This window comes from Doryrhamphus excisus, linkage group LG14 (genome assembly GCF_037039965.1).
Source record: "Doryrhamphus excisus strain RoL-2023G ecotype Guam linkage group LG14, RoL_Dexc_Guam_v1.1, whole genome shotgun sequence".
NCBI lineage: Eukaryota > Metazoa > Chordata > Actinopteri > Syngnathiformes > Syngnathidae > Doryrhamphus > Doryrhamphus excisus.
Genome location: NC_136370.1, coordinates 20,073,599 through 20,092,455, shown reverse-complemented (window position 1 = coordinate 20,092,455; position 18,857 = coordinate 20,073,599). Strand labels below are relative to the sequence as shown.

The 18,857-nt window shown below is 43.1% G+C and overlaps 1 protein-coding gene across 4 annotated transcripts in view; it reads left to right on the top strand.

Moving 5' to 3' along the window:
- Positions 1-18,857, top strand: part of LOC131140235 (BRF1 general transcription factor IIIB subunit a) — a 273,391-nt gene that overhangs the window by 41,055 nt on the left and 213,479 nt on the right. For 2 of the 4 annotated variants that reach the window (XR_013629749.1, XM_078796075.1), the window contains 2 exons: positions 426-585; positions 890-964. Coding sequence is in view for 2 of the 4 variants with exons in the window: in XM_078796075.1 (XP_078652201.1) it covers positions 426-585; positions 890-924 (195 nt within the window). In the remaining 2 variants the exon portion in view is untranslated. Of the gene's footprint in view, positions 1-425; positions 586-889; positions 1,696-18,857 lie in introns of those variants that run through there. The other 2 variants (XR_013629748.1, XM_078796074.1) reach the window with 2 other exon arrangements.

Genomic DNA, 18,857 nt, shown 5'->3' with positions numbered 1-18,857 from the left:
GTTTGTCTATATGTGCCCTGGGATTGGCTGGCCACCAGTCCAGGGTGGACCCCGCCTCTCGCCCCAAGTCAGCTGGCATTGAGTTTATTTCAGGGATAGTCTATTGATATCAAACCTACATATTAATATCAAACTATCTTTTTAGCATCGTTAATTGTGCTGGTATTTAATTAGAACATGGTCCTCTGCAAATAATCCCAGTTTCAAGTCCTTGGCGACGCTACAGATGTCGGACCTTCTGCTTCTTTTGTCTTCTGCTTGTCAACAAGCAAAACAAGTAATGATGGAAGTGTGGCGGCCATGTTTATTACTCGGTGTCTTTGTGGAAATCAACTCTGGCCTGCGGCCCCACAAACCCCGACCCTGCCGGATCCTGCGGAGGAAAATATTAAAGATATCTCCCATAATATTCCATGTTTGCTCAGGCTTCCAGCCCCGCCCCCCTGCCAGTGCCGGCCGCCGCCCCCTCCTCCGTGCTGGTGGAGAGCGGCCCGGTGGTGTACGAGGATGGCGCGGCGGAGGACGAGGAGGATGAGGAGGAAGAGGAGACCTGCGTCAGCGCCATGGAGCTGATGGGCAGTCAAGGTCAGTGGAAGGTCACACGCATTTAAATGTCATTAGCTGCAATTAGCTGAGTCACTTAGCGTCGCCTCGCTGTGAGACGTCTGGAGCGCGTACACTCGTTGGGATCGTATTTAATGAGCTGCACTCCCCACAGTGGGGGGGACGTGGGGGGCTCCTGGCTGTTAAAGTTCTCTTGACTTTTCCGCAATAAAACCAGTTCATTAAATCCAGCAGGAAGGTCTTCCTCCACCCAGCAGGTCAGGGTTGGCCTCCAAACCGGCTGGTCTTTCAGTCAAATCTTTTCCTTCCTGTTTTTATTTTGCAGATTATGGCTGCGACGACTACGACGACGCCTTCTAGCGATGACTTCTTTCCCGTTGGGGTCCACTTTGCACATATTGTCCACAAACAATGTCCACAAACATGGCGGACCCCGAGAGACCGTCGGGTGGCGTCACGGAAACAAGGGAAACACGACATCGTTATGAGCGCCATCACAACAAACGGGGAGATTTGACATGGTAAATAAAGCAAACGCTTCAAGTGAAACAGGAAGTAACTGTGTCCATGTCGCCATCGTTGCAAGTAAAAAGAGTAAACAGTTTGATATTCTTTTGTCATTGGAAGTAAATAAAATGGGCGCCGTAGCGTGTTCACGCCAAAAGGCAGCAACTATTCAATAATGGCTGACGTTAGCTTACGTATAGCAAGCAGGAAGATGGTGATCCATGTGTGGAACAGGGTGGGAAGTCAGGACACTCCAGGCAGCCGCTCCGTGTGACTGACATACGATACGTTAGCGGCTCTGAAGAAGCGTTCCACGACCTCCAAGGTTCCATTCTTCGATAATTCATACGGAGGCGCTCATTATTTACTTTGCCTTTATTTATTTTTCGAGCATGTTGGGGAGCTTTTTCTTTGATCATCTGAAAATGTTATTTTTGTTTCTTGTGAATTATTTTTCTCTGGACTGACTTCAAGCAAACGGATGTTTTTTTTATATTGTATTTATTTAGGCTTTTATCATTTTTGTGCTGGAAAGAGGACACTAGAGACGTGACAGTGAGGTCACATGACATTCATCTACTGTATGTATGCCGTGTCAGTTAATATATGAATAATGAACACTTGTCTGGGCATTTTTCTTTGTTGTGTCTGATAAGTATACACGGAGTATACTTACTGTATACTCTGTTTCTACAGTGTGAATGTTGACATTTAGTAGTCCATTTTTGGTGGCCAGCCAATCACAGGGCACATATGGACAAGCAACCCGTCACAATCTCTTTCATACCTATGGACAATTTGGAGGAACAGAAAGGATTTTGTTTTTCAACCGGACGTCTTCCACAAGTGTGTAACACTAACTATATTGGATAATACAGTTGGACAGGTGACCATAGGGGTGTTATTTCCTGTCTAGAGGGCTCTAATAGAAACTATGTGTGGACGGTAGTAAACAGCGTTCCTGGGCTCTTTGCTACCAATTTATTTGATAGAAAAATAAGGCTTCCTGCTTAGTGGAAACTTCCTTATCACGGTGAGATCTGTAAGAAATGAACCACCATAAAGGACGTTTGTGTTTTACTGAATTGACTTTCAATTCAAAGAACATTATTTTCGAATTCCCTGCCATAAAAGAGGCTGGATTGGAACCTTCCCGCGGCTCAATTCGAACAGTCTGCTGTAATGAGGCGACCTCGGGCCGTGCCTTCTTCTAAAAAGCGTGAAGCTTAACGAGCCGCTTCCAAAGGAGGAAAGATTCAATTAGCGGCGGCGGTTCGTTGCCAGCGCACCTAAAGGACACTCATTAGCGCTCATTAGATGCCGTAAAGCGACGCCTCCGCAGGACTTTTACTGCTGAAAAACGTGTGAAATGACTTTGGCGTGTCGTCTGTCCGACTAGCTGTAGTCGTCATGGTCAACATCTCGTTCGTTCTCAGCTAATTCACCTCAGCTGTCGTTCCCTTCATTAGGGAATCATCTGGGAACATCACGCACACACACGGAGTGACGTCACTACTTACCTTACCGTGTGCTGTGTACTGGAAACGATGGAGACGTTTAAAACCAGCCAATAGCAGAGCAGCATGCCCCCCCCCTTCCCTCATTAGTGCGCACTGATTGAGTTCAACTTTAGGGTCAGAACCTGCTTGTTGCGGGTCACATGACGTACTCCATCTTTCCAATATGGCGGCCATAGCCAATGATGTTGGGTGGCGTGGTCCAAAAAGAGCAACAACAACATCTCCGCTTTCAGTGGTGACAAATTCATCCATCTTGTTTCCACTTCCTGCTGAGACCTGCATGTGTCACTTGTATTTATGTATTTATTTATTACATATTTATAGCAAACAAGATGGATGACACACTACTCCCTGCTGAGTGTGTGTTGGTTTCCTTCTAATTACCTGCAGTCACATGTGCTGCTGGAGTGAAGGGGGGGGGATTTCATTACAGGCAGGAAGCTGACTGCAGCCCACCTGTGACCTGTGTGTGTGTGTGTGTGTGTGTACATATTGCATTGTTTACAGCAGGGGTCGGCAACCTTTACTATGAAAAGAGCCATTTTACCCAATGCCCACTGAAGAAAAATAGCCTGGAGCCGCAAAACATATAGTATGTTTAAAACAACATTGGAGGGAATTTGGGGGTATCAAAGTAGTTCAGATAAGAAAAGACGAGTTGGAGTACTCTTGCTAGTTTTGGAGATAAACTTACATAAATGTATGTGTAAACTACTGTAAACGTAAAAACAAGTTCCCATGCCGCTGTTTTTAAATTATCTCGAATTTATTTTTTAGATTTGTAGGTAAGTATTACTTGTTTTTCTTCATGTACTGAACTGGATAGCAGTCAGAACTCACTCAGGATGCATTCATGGTCTCAGACAAAGTTGGATTTTTTAAAACTCATTACAAAAGACGTGCATTTTCCCCACTCGGGTGTTAAAAATATTCAAGCATCGCAAAGGGAGCCACAATAAAGAGGCTGAAGAGCCACATGCGGCTCTGGAGCCGCAGGTTGCTGACCCCTGGTTTACAGTAAGTTGTTGTTGCAGTACTTGTTGTTAAGGGCCAACACCTGACAGCTGAGGAGCCTATTGCTCATTGGAGGCCATCTTTTAGCATTCTTTTAGCATTTAGCATTCCATCCATTCATCCATTTTCTACCGCTTATCCTCACGAGGGTCGCGGGGGTGCTGGAGCCTATCCCAGCTGTCTTGGGGCGAGAATTTACACTTAATTTACACTTACTTTACACTTACTTTACACTTACTTTACACTTACTTTACACTTAATTTACACTTACTTTACACTTACTTTACACTTACTTTACACTTACTTTTCACTTACTTTACACTTAATTTACACTTACTTTTCACTTACTTTTCACTTACTTTACACTTTGTTGATGATTTTGGTTCCAATGCAGATCCAGTAGCTCTGATCGGTTGGTAACCCATAACAAGATGGGGTTTGGACCTGGTACAGGATCATGTCTACCAAGACTGAAGTGCAAACGGAACGCTCGTTGTTTCCACAATGAAACACCCGGCGTTACACAAGTACACATCAGTACATACATCAAATATGTACACAATAAACATTTAACTTGATACTTGGAAAATATACTGAAATATGCTAGAAATACTCTCAATACTCAGGATTCTACACACAGTGTATCTTCTTGTTGACGTTCTTACCAAAAGTAACATTTTGATGGATTCCGTGATTCCACACAGGAGATTATTGACGTGTGAACGCGGTGGAAAGAAATAATAAAAATAATATTTGAGTTAGAAAGCCGGCGGATAGAAATGGTTCTTTTTTTCTTATTTGGGTGAATTTCTGCCTACATTGTTGAGGTGATATTTGTGGTTCCTCCTCCTCTTCCTCCCACACTGATGCCCTCGGAGGTGGCGAGCAACCTTCCAACATGTTGGGAAAGATGGAGCAGCCTGAAGCGCTGCATGGCTGGAATAATGGCCGCCTAGTCAAAGGGATGGATGGATACGCATGGAAGTCCCTGCAGTGGAAAATATAGACTGGTAGCCCCCCCCCCAAACCCCTCCCTTGCCCACACTTCACGCCCACGCTGTCTGTCTGCATGATGGCAAGGTTTCCTGTTTCTGGCCTGGGGAGCCAAAGATGCACCAACCAGAAGCTCCGACAGGAAAACCAGCGTCGGATTCTTATTCCCACTGCGGGACCAACATGTCTGCAAACATCCTCTTACCGTCAGAGTCAAGGCCAGCTCAGCCTGGGGGGGTCAGGAGGAGCCTCACGAGCCCAGATGAGCCCACAAGGGCGGTCCGAGCTCCTCTAGCTAAGCTAACGTCATGGCTAATGTTGTTGATGCGACTCCAGGCGAGGAGTGGAGCTCCTTGTGCATCTTTAGGATCTTTATGTGGTCTACAACAACGTCCGTAGACTGCTACCTCGGTTTCGTTCCAAAGTTCCTTCCAAAATGAAAAGTGAAAACCGAAGCAACTGAGAGAATAATTATTGTTTTTCATGGCTAAATGAACATATGAGCCACTTTTACCTGTTGGTGCAAAGAGCGAGGAGCAGTGAGGGAGGGGGGCAAGGGGGAGAACTGAGGGGGTCCACACCAGCGACCACGTTACCGGCGTTCTTCATTGGACTTCTTCAGAAATCCTTCCCGCACGTCCTGGCCAGTTGGACCACGCAGACGCCATCTTTGTAGGTCTTTCTGGAATTCAACCTTCATCAAATGGCTGCCAACGCTCTTTGGCCCCGAGGCGGGTTATTTGGCCTCATAATTAGGTTCATATATAACAATAATTAGGACACTGTCCATGTGAGTGGGAATGGTTGTTTGTCTATCTGGGCCCTGGGATTGGCTGTAAAAAATGCCCATTCATTTTCACTGGGAATATTTGTGGAAGTCGTTGAGCGTTTTGGTGCAGAATAACGGTAAATCCGATATGTGGGAATGATCTTTAAATCCGATATGTGGGAATGATCTTTAAATCCGATATGTGGGAATGATCTTTAACATTCACACACGTCAACATTTTGCCTTCACGTGTAGGTGTGCAACAGGAAGTGGGGGGGGGGGGGGGGGTGGAAAGGATGCTGGATGAGGAATCACTGCTGGTGCTGATGCGGATGCTCCAGAGGTAAAGAAAGGCTGGGGGGGCGGGGGGGGGGGGCGCAGGGGGACGACGGGATCGTGAGAAAAGGCGGAGAGGATTTAGAAGTGATTGATTGATTTTCAGGAGCTTATTTTGGGGATTTAGCTTGTCGGTAATTAGCCTTTATTCCTGACACCGTAGCAGATTCCCAGTCTGGGAATGTACTGTTAAAAACAACACCATTATTGTTTCCTGGTGAGGGGTCGCTGTTGCCAGTGGAATGTCGGGAATGTTATGATGCTGTTTTTTTCCCCAATTTGATTCTGACGTCCACATGGACAACGGTCATTTGTCCAACACAGCAATCGGGGCCCGGTCCACCTTGGCCCACCTTCATCCGGAGCACAGGTGAGCTGGAGTCTATCCCAGCACTGTTTTGCCCAACTCCACTTTATGGAATCCATTTTTCAAGATCTGAAGATCCAAGTTTGGAATGTTCCACAAACAGTCTGGATGAAGATTTTCATCATGCATCCTACTTTTATCTCCGTCTTCCTTTTGGAGCACATTTCAAAGATCCAAACTGTGTCAGATTTCAGCTTGGTCTGTGGAACGTTGACGTTCCCTAAAGCGCCACGGTGCCAGGATGGACTATTTTTAGTCCCTTGACCGAAATAACGTCCTGACTGAGAGGAAGCGTCCTCTACCACACGGACCTGAAATATGACTCCTTTTTTTAGGCTCGTCATCCAAAAACTGGAACTGTGTGAGAAGCCGGTCGTGACTTTGGAAAACCGGAATTCCAATTCAAACATGTTGACTGATAACAAGGCATGGGACTCTACCGGCGGGACTATTCCATGTTTATTTTCCTTATGAGAAGAATTCATCTAACAAAGCAAAATAACGTAGAAGAAGTCAACAACTTTTATTTCCTTCATGAAAACGTTCATCATAAAAACGTCTTTCTTCGTCTTCGTTCGCTTCAGTCGTCTTCAGTCTCACACGACGTTAGCTCGTGGGTGAACGTCTCATTGACTTCATTGGCCGCTCCACCTTCGGCTGGAACATCTCAGCAAACCCTCCATGCTCATACAAGGTTCCTCCACCTTCACTTCATGTTCCTTCCATGTTCTCTCCATGCTGTTCCCTCCATCCTCCCACATTTCCTCCATGCTACATTTCCCCTCCATATTCCATCCATGGTTCCTTCGTGATGTTCTCTTAACCTTCCCTTCGTGTTCCCTCCCATCCTCCCATGTCCTCGCCATCCTCGCATTACCTTCATCTTCAGTCCTTTCCCCGTATCTTCTCTCCATCCTCCTGTTGTTCATTCAAAAGAAAGTAGTAGTAGTAGTAAAGTAGTAAAGTAGTAGTAAAGGTAGTATCACTTTTATTCTCCCCCCCCCATCTTCTTTTTCAGATTTTATTTGTCATACTTCCAAAAACGTGTGAAGTTCTTTTCCGGAACGTTCTCATCTACGAACATCCTCATCGTCACTGCTGACGTCCTGTCAGCCGAGGTTTATTACATTCTTTTTTTTCTTATTTCTTATGGTTATTCTTATGGTTATTCTTATTCTTATGGTTATGGTTATTCTCATGGTTATGGTTATTCTTATGGTTATTCTTATGGTTATGGTTATTCTCATGGTTATGGTTATTCTCATGGTTATGGTTATTCTTATGGTTATGGTTATTCTTATGGTTATGGTTATTCTTATGGTTATGGTTATTCTCATGGTTATGGTTATTCTTATGGTTATGGTTATTCTTATGGTTATGGTTATTCTTATGGTTATGGTTATTCTCATGGTTATGGTTATTCTTATGGTTATGGTTATTCTCATGGTTATGGTTATTCTTATGGTTATTCTTATGGTTATTCTTATTCTTATGGTTATGGTTATTCTTATTCTTATGGTTATTCTTATGGTTATTCTTATGGTTATTCTTATTCTTATGGTTATGGTTATTCTCATGGTTATGGTTATTCTTATGGTTATTCTTATGGTTATTCTTATTCTTATGGTTATGGTTATTCTTATTCTTATGGTTATTCTTATGGTTATGGTTATTCTCATGGTTATGGTTATTCTCATGGTTATGGTTATTCTTATGGTTATGGTTATTCTTATGGTTATGGTTATTCTTATGGTTATGGTTATTCTCATGGTTATGGTTATTCTTATGGTTATGGTTATTCTTATGGTTATGGTTATTCTCATGGTTATGGTTATTCTTATGGTTATGGTTATTCTTATGGTTATGGTTATTCTTATGGTTATGGTTATTCTCATGGTTATGGTTATTCTTATGGTTATGGTTATTCTTATGGTTATGGTTATTCTCATGGTTATGGTTATTCTTATGGTTATGGTTATTCTTATGGTTATGGTTATTCTCATGGTTATGGTTATTCTTATGGTTATGGTTATTCTTATGGTTATGGTTATTCTTATGGTTATGGTTATTCTTATGGTTATGGTTATTCTCATGGTTATGGTTATTCTTATGGTTATGGTTATTCTTATGGTTATGGTTATTCTTATGGTTATGGTTATTCTCATGGTTATGGTTATTCTCATGGTTATGGTTATTCTTATGGTTATGGTTATTCTTATGGTTATGGTTATTCTCATGGTTATGGTTATTCTTATGGTTATGGTTATCTCATCTATGAACATCCTCACCGTCACCGATGTCATCCGAGGACGTCTTTCTCTTCTTATGGGTTTATTGCATTCTTTTTCTTTGTTATTTCTTATGGTCATCCACCCTCGGCCATCTCTGTGTGGAGTTTGCATGCGTGGCTTTTCTCCGGGTACTCCAGTTTCCTCCCACATTCCAAAAACATGCTAGGTTAATTAGCCACTCCAAATTGTCCATAGGTATGAATGTGAGTGTGAATGGTTGTTTGTCTATATGTGCCCTGGGATTGGCTGGCCACCAGTCCAGGGTGGACCCCGCCTCTAAGCTGGGATAGGCTCCAGCACCCCCGTGACCCTGGTGAGGATAAGCGGTAGAAAACGAATGAATGAATGAATGTTATGGTTATTTGCAACTCTAGTTGCAAATAACCATAACATTCATAATACATAACATTCATACATAACCATAATACATAACATGTATCATGTACAACATATGAGCTTCATGAATTGGATTATTAAGACAGGACACCTTGGTTGTTAATAACAACATTCATCCTTCACTGATCATTGTGCACACAGCATATTATGGGATGTATCTATGCTTTTGCCTCCATGATCCTCCATGATGGTCCATGATGGTCCATGATGGTCCATGATGGTCCATGATGGTCCATGATGGTCCATGATGGTTCATGATGGTCCATGATGGTCCATGATGGTCCATGATGGTCCATGATGGTCCATGATGGTCCATGATGGTCCATGATGGTCCATGATGGTCCATGATGGTCCATGATGGTCCATGATGGTTCATGATGGTCCATGATGGTCCATGATGGTCCATGATGGTCCATGATGGTCCATGATGGTCCATGATGGTCCATGATGGTTCATGATGGTCCATGATGGTGACAGTTCATCATGAATGCCCCAAATGGAGACATAAAGAAGAACCACCATCTGCTGGTCTTTCTGGAGGTGAGCTAAGTTCTTATTGACTGGATGCAAATTCCTCCACAATGGAAAGTGTTGCACGCTCCCGCCCAAAGCGGCGTTCCCCTCGGCTTTCCCTGCCATGTACTCGCTGCTCGGGTCACACGCTGTCAGAGAGGCGGAGTGGAAAACGTGTGTGTATTACATCACACACTCATGAATAATTCAAGTGTGTGCGTGTGTGTGCGTGTGTGTGTGTGTGTGGGGGGGGGGGGGTTCAACACAAAGGCAAGATGGCTGAACGCACCACACCGCTGAGCTCAGCCATCTTGCTGAGGCGCCTCGTAAAATACAAACACGCGTGTAGGTAGGCTGTATTTACGTGCTCTACCAACACACACACACACACACACACACACACATCCTGAGAGAGATGTTGGAAGAGATGAAATATAGAATATTGGAATATTCTTTTGGGGACGGAGCGGATGACCTTTGACACGTGACCCCATCTTAGCATGTTGTCAGGCCGTGTTGTCGACCTCCAAGCCGTCTGCGGGTCAGCGGAAGATGAACGAGTCAATTAGTGACACAAGTAATGCGTGTGTGACACATCCCCCCCTGCAGCCATCACACGCGTGTGTGTGTGTGTGTGTGCGCCACTGTGAAGGTCACATGACGTGACTAATGTGTCGGACTTTGAAATATTCCATATTTGTCGGCTGCTGAGTGAACGTTTGCCTGTCAAGCTGACGACAGACGTCTCACTCTGACACCAGGCTGGAAAGCGTCCACATGACGTCGCGTCATCACGGACTTTGGCGTGTCCTCGGTGGCTGCGTTGCGTTCAAAGACCTGCCTCAGGTTGCGTTGTCTGCTTTATCAGATTAGTGACCGCTGCTTTTTCCTTTGTTGCCATGACAACAGTGTCTTTGCAGATGCGTGTGATTGTTTTGCTTTAGTTGTTCTCGTGGGAACTCGCCCGTCTCAAATGGAATATGGCCGTCAGTACATTCAAGGATGGAAGTGGGTCCCGGGTTCCTACCCTGGGATGGTAACTTGGGTTTCAGTGTCTAGCTACCTTCTTCTCTTCTTCTTTGATTGATATTCTCTTATTACGTTTGGGAAGATATTCCATCCAGGAATATGATGAGATGACAGCTGGCAACATCCAGGTACTGACGCCGTACTTCTCAGTGCCAACGCAGTGTAAGTACACAAGTACACGGGCAGAGACACAGTCATTGTTTGTGTTAGCAGGACTACGCAAAAAGTACTAAGAAAGTGTACTCATTTTCACGTGAATGAATTTTTGGATGTAAATACAATGAATAGTCATATTTGGCTGATCATGTTATTGTTATTGCTTAACTGACTCTGTACTCTTGCTGCTGTGCAATACAAATTTCCCCACTGAGGGACGAATAAAGGCATATCTTAAGGCATATCTTATTGCATTCCTCTTTTTTGCTCATCTTTTTATACTTCATTCATCTCACAAATATGCAATTCTTTCACTTTGGGCCGATAACGACGCTCTTGTTTCGCCACGACATGCGTCTCATGCACGCACACGCACACGCACACGCACACGCACACGCACACGCACACGCACCATCCATGTTGTCATGCGAGCATCCTCCCATCTGCCGGTCCTGATGCTGCAGCCTCTCATTAGTTCTTCTCCGAACGAGCACAGTCGTTACTATTCACTCATCAAGCGCTGCTGTTCACGTGCACAATGCAACGCTCACGTGCGCACGCTCCTGTCGGGGCGGGTGGTCTCCCCAAGGAGGAGGATGTCGGCGTGTGATCTTTTCAAGTCATCGCGGCGTTGACCTTTCTGCTGCACGGACGTTCCACACCATGAGAGCCTCTGCTGTGATGCAAATGTCCTGATGGATCCTGCTTCAGGGGATTTGGCTCAAAATATCATATCTTTATTATTATTATTATTATTATTATTATTTGTAAAGGCAGAAGCTTGTGAGATTAGATTAGTTAGTTAGTTAGTGTACCAAATGAAGTTTCCGGTGAGTGCATCTTTAATGTCGCTTTATTTTCCTTTCAATGACCTTTAGTAACCTTGACCTCTACTACCAGTGTTGTGTTATAAGACCCCCCCCCCCCCAGCTGATGATGCATGTAGACTGTCATACCAGAGTCAGTAAGGTCAGGACCTCACACTCGTAACCCCCTCACAGGTGACGTTTAGCCTTCCACTAGTGTGTGTGTGTGTGGTGGTGCGTCCGTATCCATCCTCATATTCATGTTCATATTGCTCATGTTCATGTTCATATTCCTCATAGTCATGTTCACATTCCTCATATTCATGTTCATATTGCTCATATTCATGTTCACATTCCTCATATTCATGTTTACATTCCTCATATTCATGTTCACATTCCTCATATTCATGTTCAGATTCCTCATATTCATGTTCACATTCCTCATATTCATGTTCACATTCCTCATATTCATGTTCACATTCCTCATATCCATGTTCACATTCTTCATATTCATGTTCACATTCCTCATATTCATGTTCACATTCCTCATATTCATGTTCACATTCCTCATATTCATATTCATATTGCTCATATTCATGTTCACATTCCTCATATTCATGTTCATATTCCTCATATTCATGTTCACATTCCTCATATTCATGTTCATATTGCTCATATTCATGTTCACATTCCTCATATTCATGTTCACATTCCTCATATTCATGTTCATATTCCTCATATTCATGTTTACATTCCTCATATTCATGTTCACATTCCTCATATTCATGTTCACATTCCTCATATTCATGTTCACATTCCTCATATTCATGTTCACATTCCTCATATTCATGTTCACATTCCTCATATTCATGTTCACATTCCTCATATTCATGCTCATATTCCTCATATTCATGTTCATATTCCTCATATTCATGTTTATATTCCTCATATTCATGTTCACATTCCTCATATTCATGCTCATATTCCTCATATTCATGTTCATATTCCTCATATTCATGTTTATATTCCTCATATTCATGTTCACATTCCTCATATTCATGTTCACATTCCTCATATTCATGTTTATATTCCTCATATTCATGTTCACATTCCTCATATTCATGTTCACATTCCTCATATTCATGTTTAAATTAAAGACCAGCCAAGGAGGATTTATGAAACGGTCCACATATCCCTCGTTTATTGCAGTTCATTGATTCAGGACTTGACCCCCCCTTGAAGTGAATTTCCGCAAAGCAGGATTCAATATCAATAAATGCAATAATTGTGTCGCAAGAGCATAGAAAAACTGTTTATGATTTTCTAAACATGATTTTTTTAACCATTAGAGCCCTGTAAACATGAAATAACACCCCTATAGTGGACTTTACAGTGTTATTCCTTTGTTGTTTTGCTCAACTGTAATTCACGGCTACAGAATCACTGCAGGGACACGAGAGACGGTAGCTGTTAGCATAGCAAGCCACTACGCTAATGAGTTAGCCTCTCTAATTTATTTATTCTAAAGTTAATTGAGTGTTTCAAAACAAGTGAGGTAAAAAGATGAAGTAAGACGCTTTACCACTTCCCCACATCATGGGAGGTGATCTATGTCACATCAGACATGCCATGGCTGACTGCGTGTAGTGTGAAGGTAATATTTGTCATGTCATGGAACCTTCCTGACGCCTAGTGGCCACAATACTACAATACTACAATACTGCAATATTTTTGGACTAATAACAAAAAAGTCAACAACAAAACAGATATGATTGATTAATCAATTCATTTTAGAAAAAGCCCAATAGAGTTCTTCATAACTGACTTCCTGTCTTCCTGTGATGTCATCACATTGAAGAGCCAATAGGAAGCTGGCCAGCTATCGTACTGAAAAGGAGAGCTTCCGTCATCCTTCGGCACCGAAAGGTTAATTAAGTCATTTGGAAATGAAAAGAAACAAAACCAAAAAAACAGACGAGACAAGATGGCTGCCTCCCGCCATAAATCACGGCAAAGCGTCTGGACGAGCTAACAGGCGGCGCGGCTAAAGACGCTCATTTGTCAACATCAGCATGGCAGACTAATATAGATCCTCCTCTACCACGCCTGTGTGTGTGTGTGCAATATGGCCGTGGTCGCCATGGCTACGGTCGCCCAAAGCTCACTTCTCATTAAGGAGTTAATTACCTGCTGTTGAAATATTTCTCACCTTCAGCTGTCGAGGTCGTTCAGTGGCGGCTTTCACCACCACAAAATGAGATGTTTGGATTTTTTAATGCAAATAGAAGTAAGTACGGGGCCGCACGGTGGACAAGTGGTTAGCATGTAGGCCACACATTCAGGAGATCGGGAAGGCTTGGCTTCGATCCTCTGTATGGCGTTGTGGTTAATTGGCGACTCCAAGTTGTCCATAGGTATGAATGTGGTTGAGGCTGCATGGTGGGAAAGTGGTTAGCGCTTATGCCTCACAGCTAGGAGACCCACGTTCAATCCCACCCTCGACCAATGGCGACCCTGGTGAGGATAAGCGTAAGAAAAGTAGTAGGTGAATTTTGACCACTTTTAAGTGCAGTGATGAAAAAATAGATTTGCAACAAAAGTTGATGTAAATTCATGGAAATATGGGCTATTATTTCATTGAAAAAATAATACACAGTAAGTCACCGTACGTACCCTCACGTGGTCCCCAAGACCAGTTCTGGTGGGATTTTGGTGAAGAACGTTGTTCCAGGTAGTTGCTGGAACTACTCAGAACAATATGCAATCAAAAGAGCAATCTACTGTATTTGCATCACATCAAACGTCTCCATGCTTGTGTATGTGACCAAGATGCTCGCATGGCCGTCTGTGGAACAGACAAGATGGAAACAAGATGGCTGTGTCACTACGTCACGGAACGAGATGCCAATGTCATGTCAATGTCATCACCGAAGTCTGACCAGAACCGGACTTAGGGGAGCAGGTGGGGGGTAAGGGGCTTGGGGGTCAAAAACTCCATGCTATCCCAAAGAAGCCCACTTTCTTCGAGTGGTCATAGCAAATCACAGATATTAATATTAATAACAATATGGCATTTTAACGATACAAAATCCACCACTTTGATACCGTCTTGCTAAAGCTTGGCTTGTTTTCCCAGGATGGATGAATCGTGCTTTTCTTCTGTCCTTCCTTTCCTCCTCTTTGTCTTTGTGGCAAATGGAGCGCTAAACTGAGATAATGGAGGCCTCGTTCCGCTGCTAAGTGGCTAATTTGTTATAAAAACATAAGTGACATGACTGTAGAAGGCTGCTAATTGAATCTGAATCGCTGGCACTTTGTTGTTGCTTTTCTGGACAGAGAAACGACCCATCGCCATTGCTGGTTTTTTTAATGTATAATATTTTTTCAAATAAAAACAAAGATTATAAATGAATTTGTATTTGATGGAGTGAAAGAAGTAGATGGATAGTTTGAGGATCTTATGGACGGTCTAAAAGGAAACAGGCTTCTCTCCCATTCTCTCCAATTCCGTCCATGTTGGGATCAAATATGTATTTTCTTTCATCAAATACATGAACCTCTATTTCAAAACATATAGCATCGATAAAATCATTTCTGTATATGAAGCGTTAAAATGTGATGACGCGCATCCTCGCTGTTGACACATTTTCCTGGAAACATCAAAGCCACTTTGAAACTTTTTCTTTCATGGTTTTTGTCTTCAGATGCGTCATCTTCTCCGCCTGCACAGCTGCTTGTTAGCATGTTGGCCCGCCGGCCATCTTGATAGCATCATCCCGCAGATGAAAAACACTGTCAGTCACCTGGTATAAAAACTGCGTCTAGCATCGTCTCTAATTTGCAGCGAGGGGCTGGACGTGCCCGGACGTGCCCGGCCGTCCTCACCGCGGCGGGATCGAACGCCGATCCCTGGAGGCGGCACGCTGGCCGAGTGATAACTAGGCCAGGACCGCCTCATTAGAAATCAGCAGGCAGGAGTTTGTCAGCACTGAGTCAGCACGGGACTGTTTACAGTGAAAGCCTAGCATTAGCATAGTCTCTCTGGAATGAAGGACTTCCACGTTTGACACCTTGACACTACGTTGTTTATTAGCCTAGCATTAGCATAGTCTCTCTGGAATGAAGGACTTCCACGTTTCACACCTTGACACTACGTTGTTTATTAGCCTAGCATTAGCATAGTCTCTCTGGAATGAAGGACTTCCATGTTTGACACCTTGACACTACATTGTTTATTAGCCTAGCATTAGCATAGTCTCTCTGGAATGAAGGACTTCCACGTTTGACAACTTGACACTACGTTGTTTATTAGCCTAGCATTAGCATAGTCTCTCTGGAATGAAGGACTTCCACGTTTCACACCTTGACACTACGTTGTTTATTAGCCTAGCATTAGCATAGTCTCTCTGGAATGAAGGACTTCCACGTTTGACACCTTGACACTACGTTGTTTATTAGCCTAGCATTAGCATAGTCTCTCTGGAATGAAGGACTTCCACGTTTGACACCTTGACACTACGTTGTTTATTAGCCCAGCATTAGCATAGTCTTTCTGGAATGAAGGACTTCCATGTTTGACAACTTGACACTACGTTGTTTATTAGCCTAGCATTAGCATAGTCTCTCTGGAATGAAGGACTTCCACGTTTGACAACTTGACACTACGTTGTTTATTAGCCTAGCATTAGCATAGTCTCTCTGGAATGAAGGACTTCCATGTTTGACACCTTGACACTACTTTGTTTATTAGCCTAGCATTAGCATAGTCTCTCTGGAATGAAGGACTTCCATGTTTGACACCTTGACACTACGTTGTTTATTAGCCTAGCATTAGCATAGTCTCTCTGGAATGAAGGACTTCCATGTTTGACACCTTGACACTATGTTGTTTATTAGCCTAGCATTAGCATAGTCTCTCTGGAATGAAGGACTTCCACGTTTGACACCTTGACACTACGTTGTTTATTAGCCCAGCATTAGCATAGTCTTTCTGGAATGAAGGACTTCCACGTTTGACACCTTGACAATACGTTGTTTATTAGCCTAGCATTAGCATAGTCTTTCTGGAATGAAGGACTTCCACGTTTGACACCTTGACACTACGTTGTTTATTAGCCTAGCATTAGCATAGTCTCTCTGGAATGAAGGACTTCCACGTTTGACAACTTGACACTACGTTGTTTATTAGCCTAGCATTAGCATAGTCTCTCTGGAATGAAGGACTTCCACGTTTGACAACTTGACACTACGTTGTTTATTAGCCTAGCATTAGCATAGTCTTTCTGGAATGAAGGACTTCCACGTTTGACACCTTGACACTACGTTGTTTATTAGCCTAGCATTAGCATAGTCTTTCTGGAATGAAGGACTTCCATGTTTGACACCTTGACACTACCATGTTTATTAGCCTAGCATTAGCATAGTCTCTCTGGAATGAAGGACTTCCACGTTTGACACCTTGACACTACGTTGTTTATTAGCCTAGCATTAGTATAGTCTCTCTGGAATGAAGGACTTCCACGTTAGACACCTTGACACTACGTTGTTTATTAGCCTAGCATTAGCATAGTCTTTCTGGAATGAAGGACTTCCACGTTTGACACCTTGACACTACGTTGTTTATTAGCCTAGCATTAGCATAGTCTCTCTGGAATGAAGGACTTCCAGGTTTCACACCTTGACACTACGTTGTTTATTAGCCTAGCATTAGCATAGTCTTTCTGGAATGAAGGACTTCCAGGTTTCACACCTTGACACTACGTTGTTTATTAGCCTAGCATGACTCACAACGCCTTCTTGCCAGGTACGTCTTCTCACCTGGACCTCATGTACACACATTTAGACTCAGGGGTTAGCCTGGAATAGGTTTAGGGTTAGGGTTAGGGTTTTGGGGTGCTTGGGTTACACTTGGGGTTGGGATTTGGATTGGATAAGGGTTTTGGCTCAGATAAGTGTTGGGGTAAGAGTAGGATTCGAGCTGGTTGGAGTTGTAGTAGAGTTAGCAGGGTTAGCAGGGTTAGCAGGGTTAGCAGGGTTAGCAGGGTTAGCAGGGTTAGCGATACGTTTCGGACTGAGGTAAGGGTTCGGGTGGGGGCAGGGTATTAGTATTAGGGCTAGGTTTGGGATTTCTGTGAGGGTTAGCATTGTGGTTGGGTCCAGGATCGAGGTTGGGTTAGGGGGTTAGTTTGGGGATGGGGTTTTGGCTCAGGTAGGATTGGTTCTAGAGTTAAGGTTACAGTTAGGGTGATGTTCCAGGCTAGAAGTTTTTCCATGCCCTCTAACTTAACAGCAACTGCTACTTGATCTCATCTTTGTGTCACCACGCCAATATGTTCATGCTAACAATCGTCAAGGGACACCCACAGCTTCTTAGCTAGCTGCAGGCTGGACGTAGCTGCAGGTTGGTTTGTGAGCAAGAGATAAAACAAGATATGCTGTGATTGGCTTTATTGATCCCTGAGGGAACATGCACTAAAATGACAGTATAATACCACGCAGAAGATAAAAGGCAATAAAGCTCCTAAATGATCAAATAAATATTCATAATGAGCCTGTCTCGCTGATGCTAATAGCATTTCCCCCTACAGGCTCGTTCAAGATTTATAGCGCGGTGGAGGAGTGGATGTGGCCAGCTAACGTTATTGCAACCATTTGACGCTGACAGGTGAGTTTGCCTACAAACCGCAGTGAGGGTTACTTTGTGGCCGGAGCAAGCCAGCGCTGTTCTTGTTCAACTTGTTATCCCGCACACTTTTATTATTATTACGACTACAAATTTCCCCACTGAGCGACGAATAAAGGCATATCTTAATAACTAGTGATGGCCAATTTGGGCCGAAAAATTACATATCAGTTCATATCAGTGCCATCTTTTCTTGAAGTAAAGATATTGGCGTGCAAGAAGCTTGTTACATACAACAGTATACAGTACATACATACAACAGTATACAGTACATACATACAACAGTATACAGTACATACATGCAACAGTACACAGTACATACATACAACAGTATACAGTACATACATACAACAGTATACAGTACATACATACATACAACAGTATACAGTACATACATACAACAGTACACAGTACATACATACAACAGTATACAGTACATACATACAACAGTATACAGTACATACATACAACAGTACACAGTACATACATGCAACAGTATACAGTACATACATACAACAGTATAACAATATAACAGTTTCACACAACAACTTCACACAAAAGACACACATGAGAAGTATTCATTCTACCAACAGGAGTTTAAAATGAAAAAAACAACTCTTTTCAAGTCTTCCCATAATGCTTTGTGTCTGAGCATTTCATTCATTGGGGTGCTGCAATGATGTCAGCCTCCCTCTGGGCTCCTCTGGCCCCCTCTGTGGGACAGAGCCAGCAATGCATTCATCCATTTTTTAATACTATTTGTCCTCCAATAAAATGCTTTGTTCAAACGAAATGTAAACTCGTATTGGTACATGTTTGTCTATTTATTAGGTATATTATTTATCATTGGAGTGTTAACTTGCTGTGTGATGAGTTTAGTGTAGTTTGTATGACCTCCTGTAATTTCCACTGGA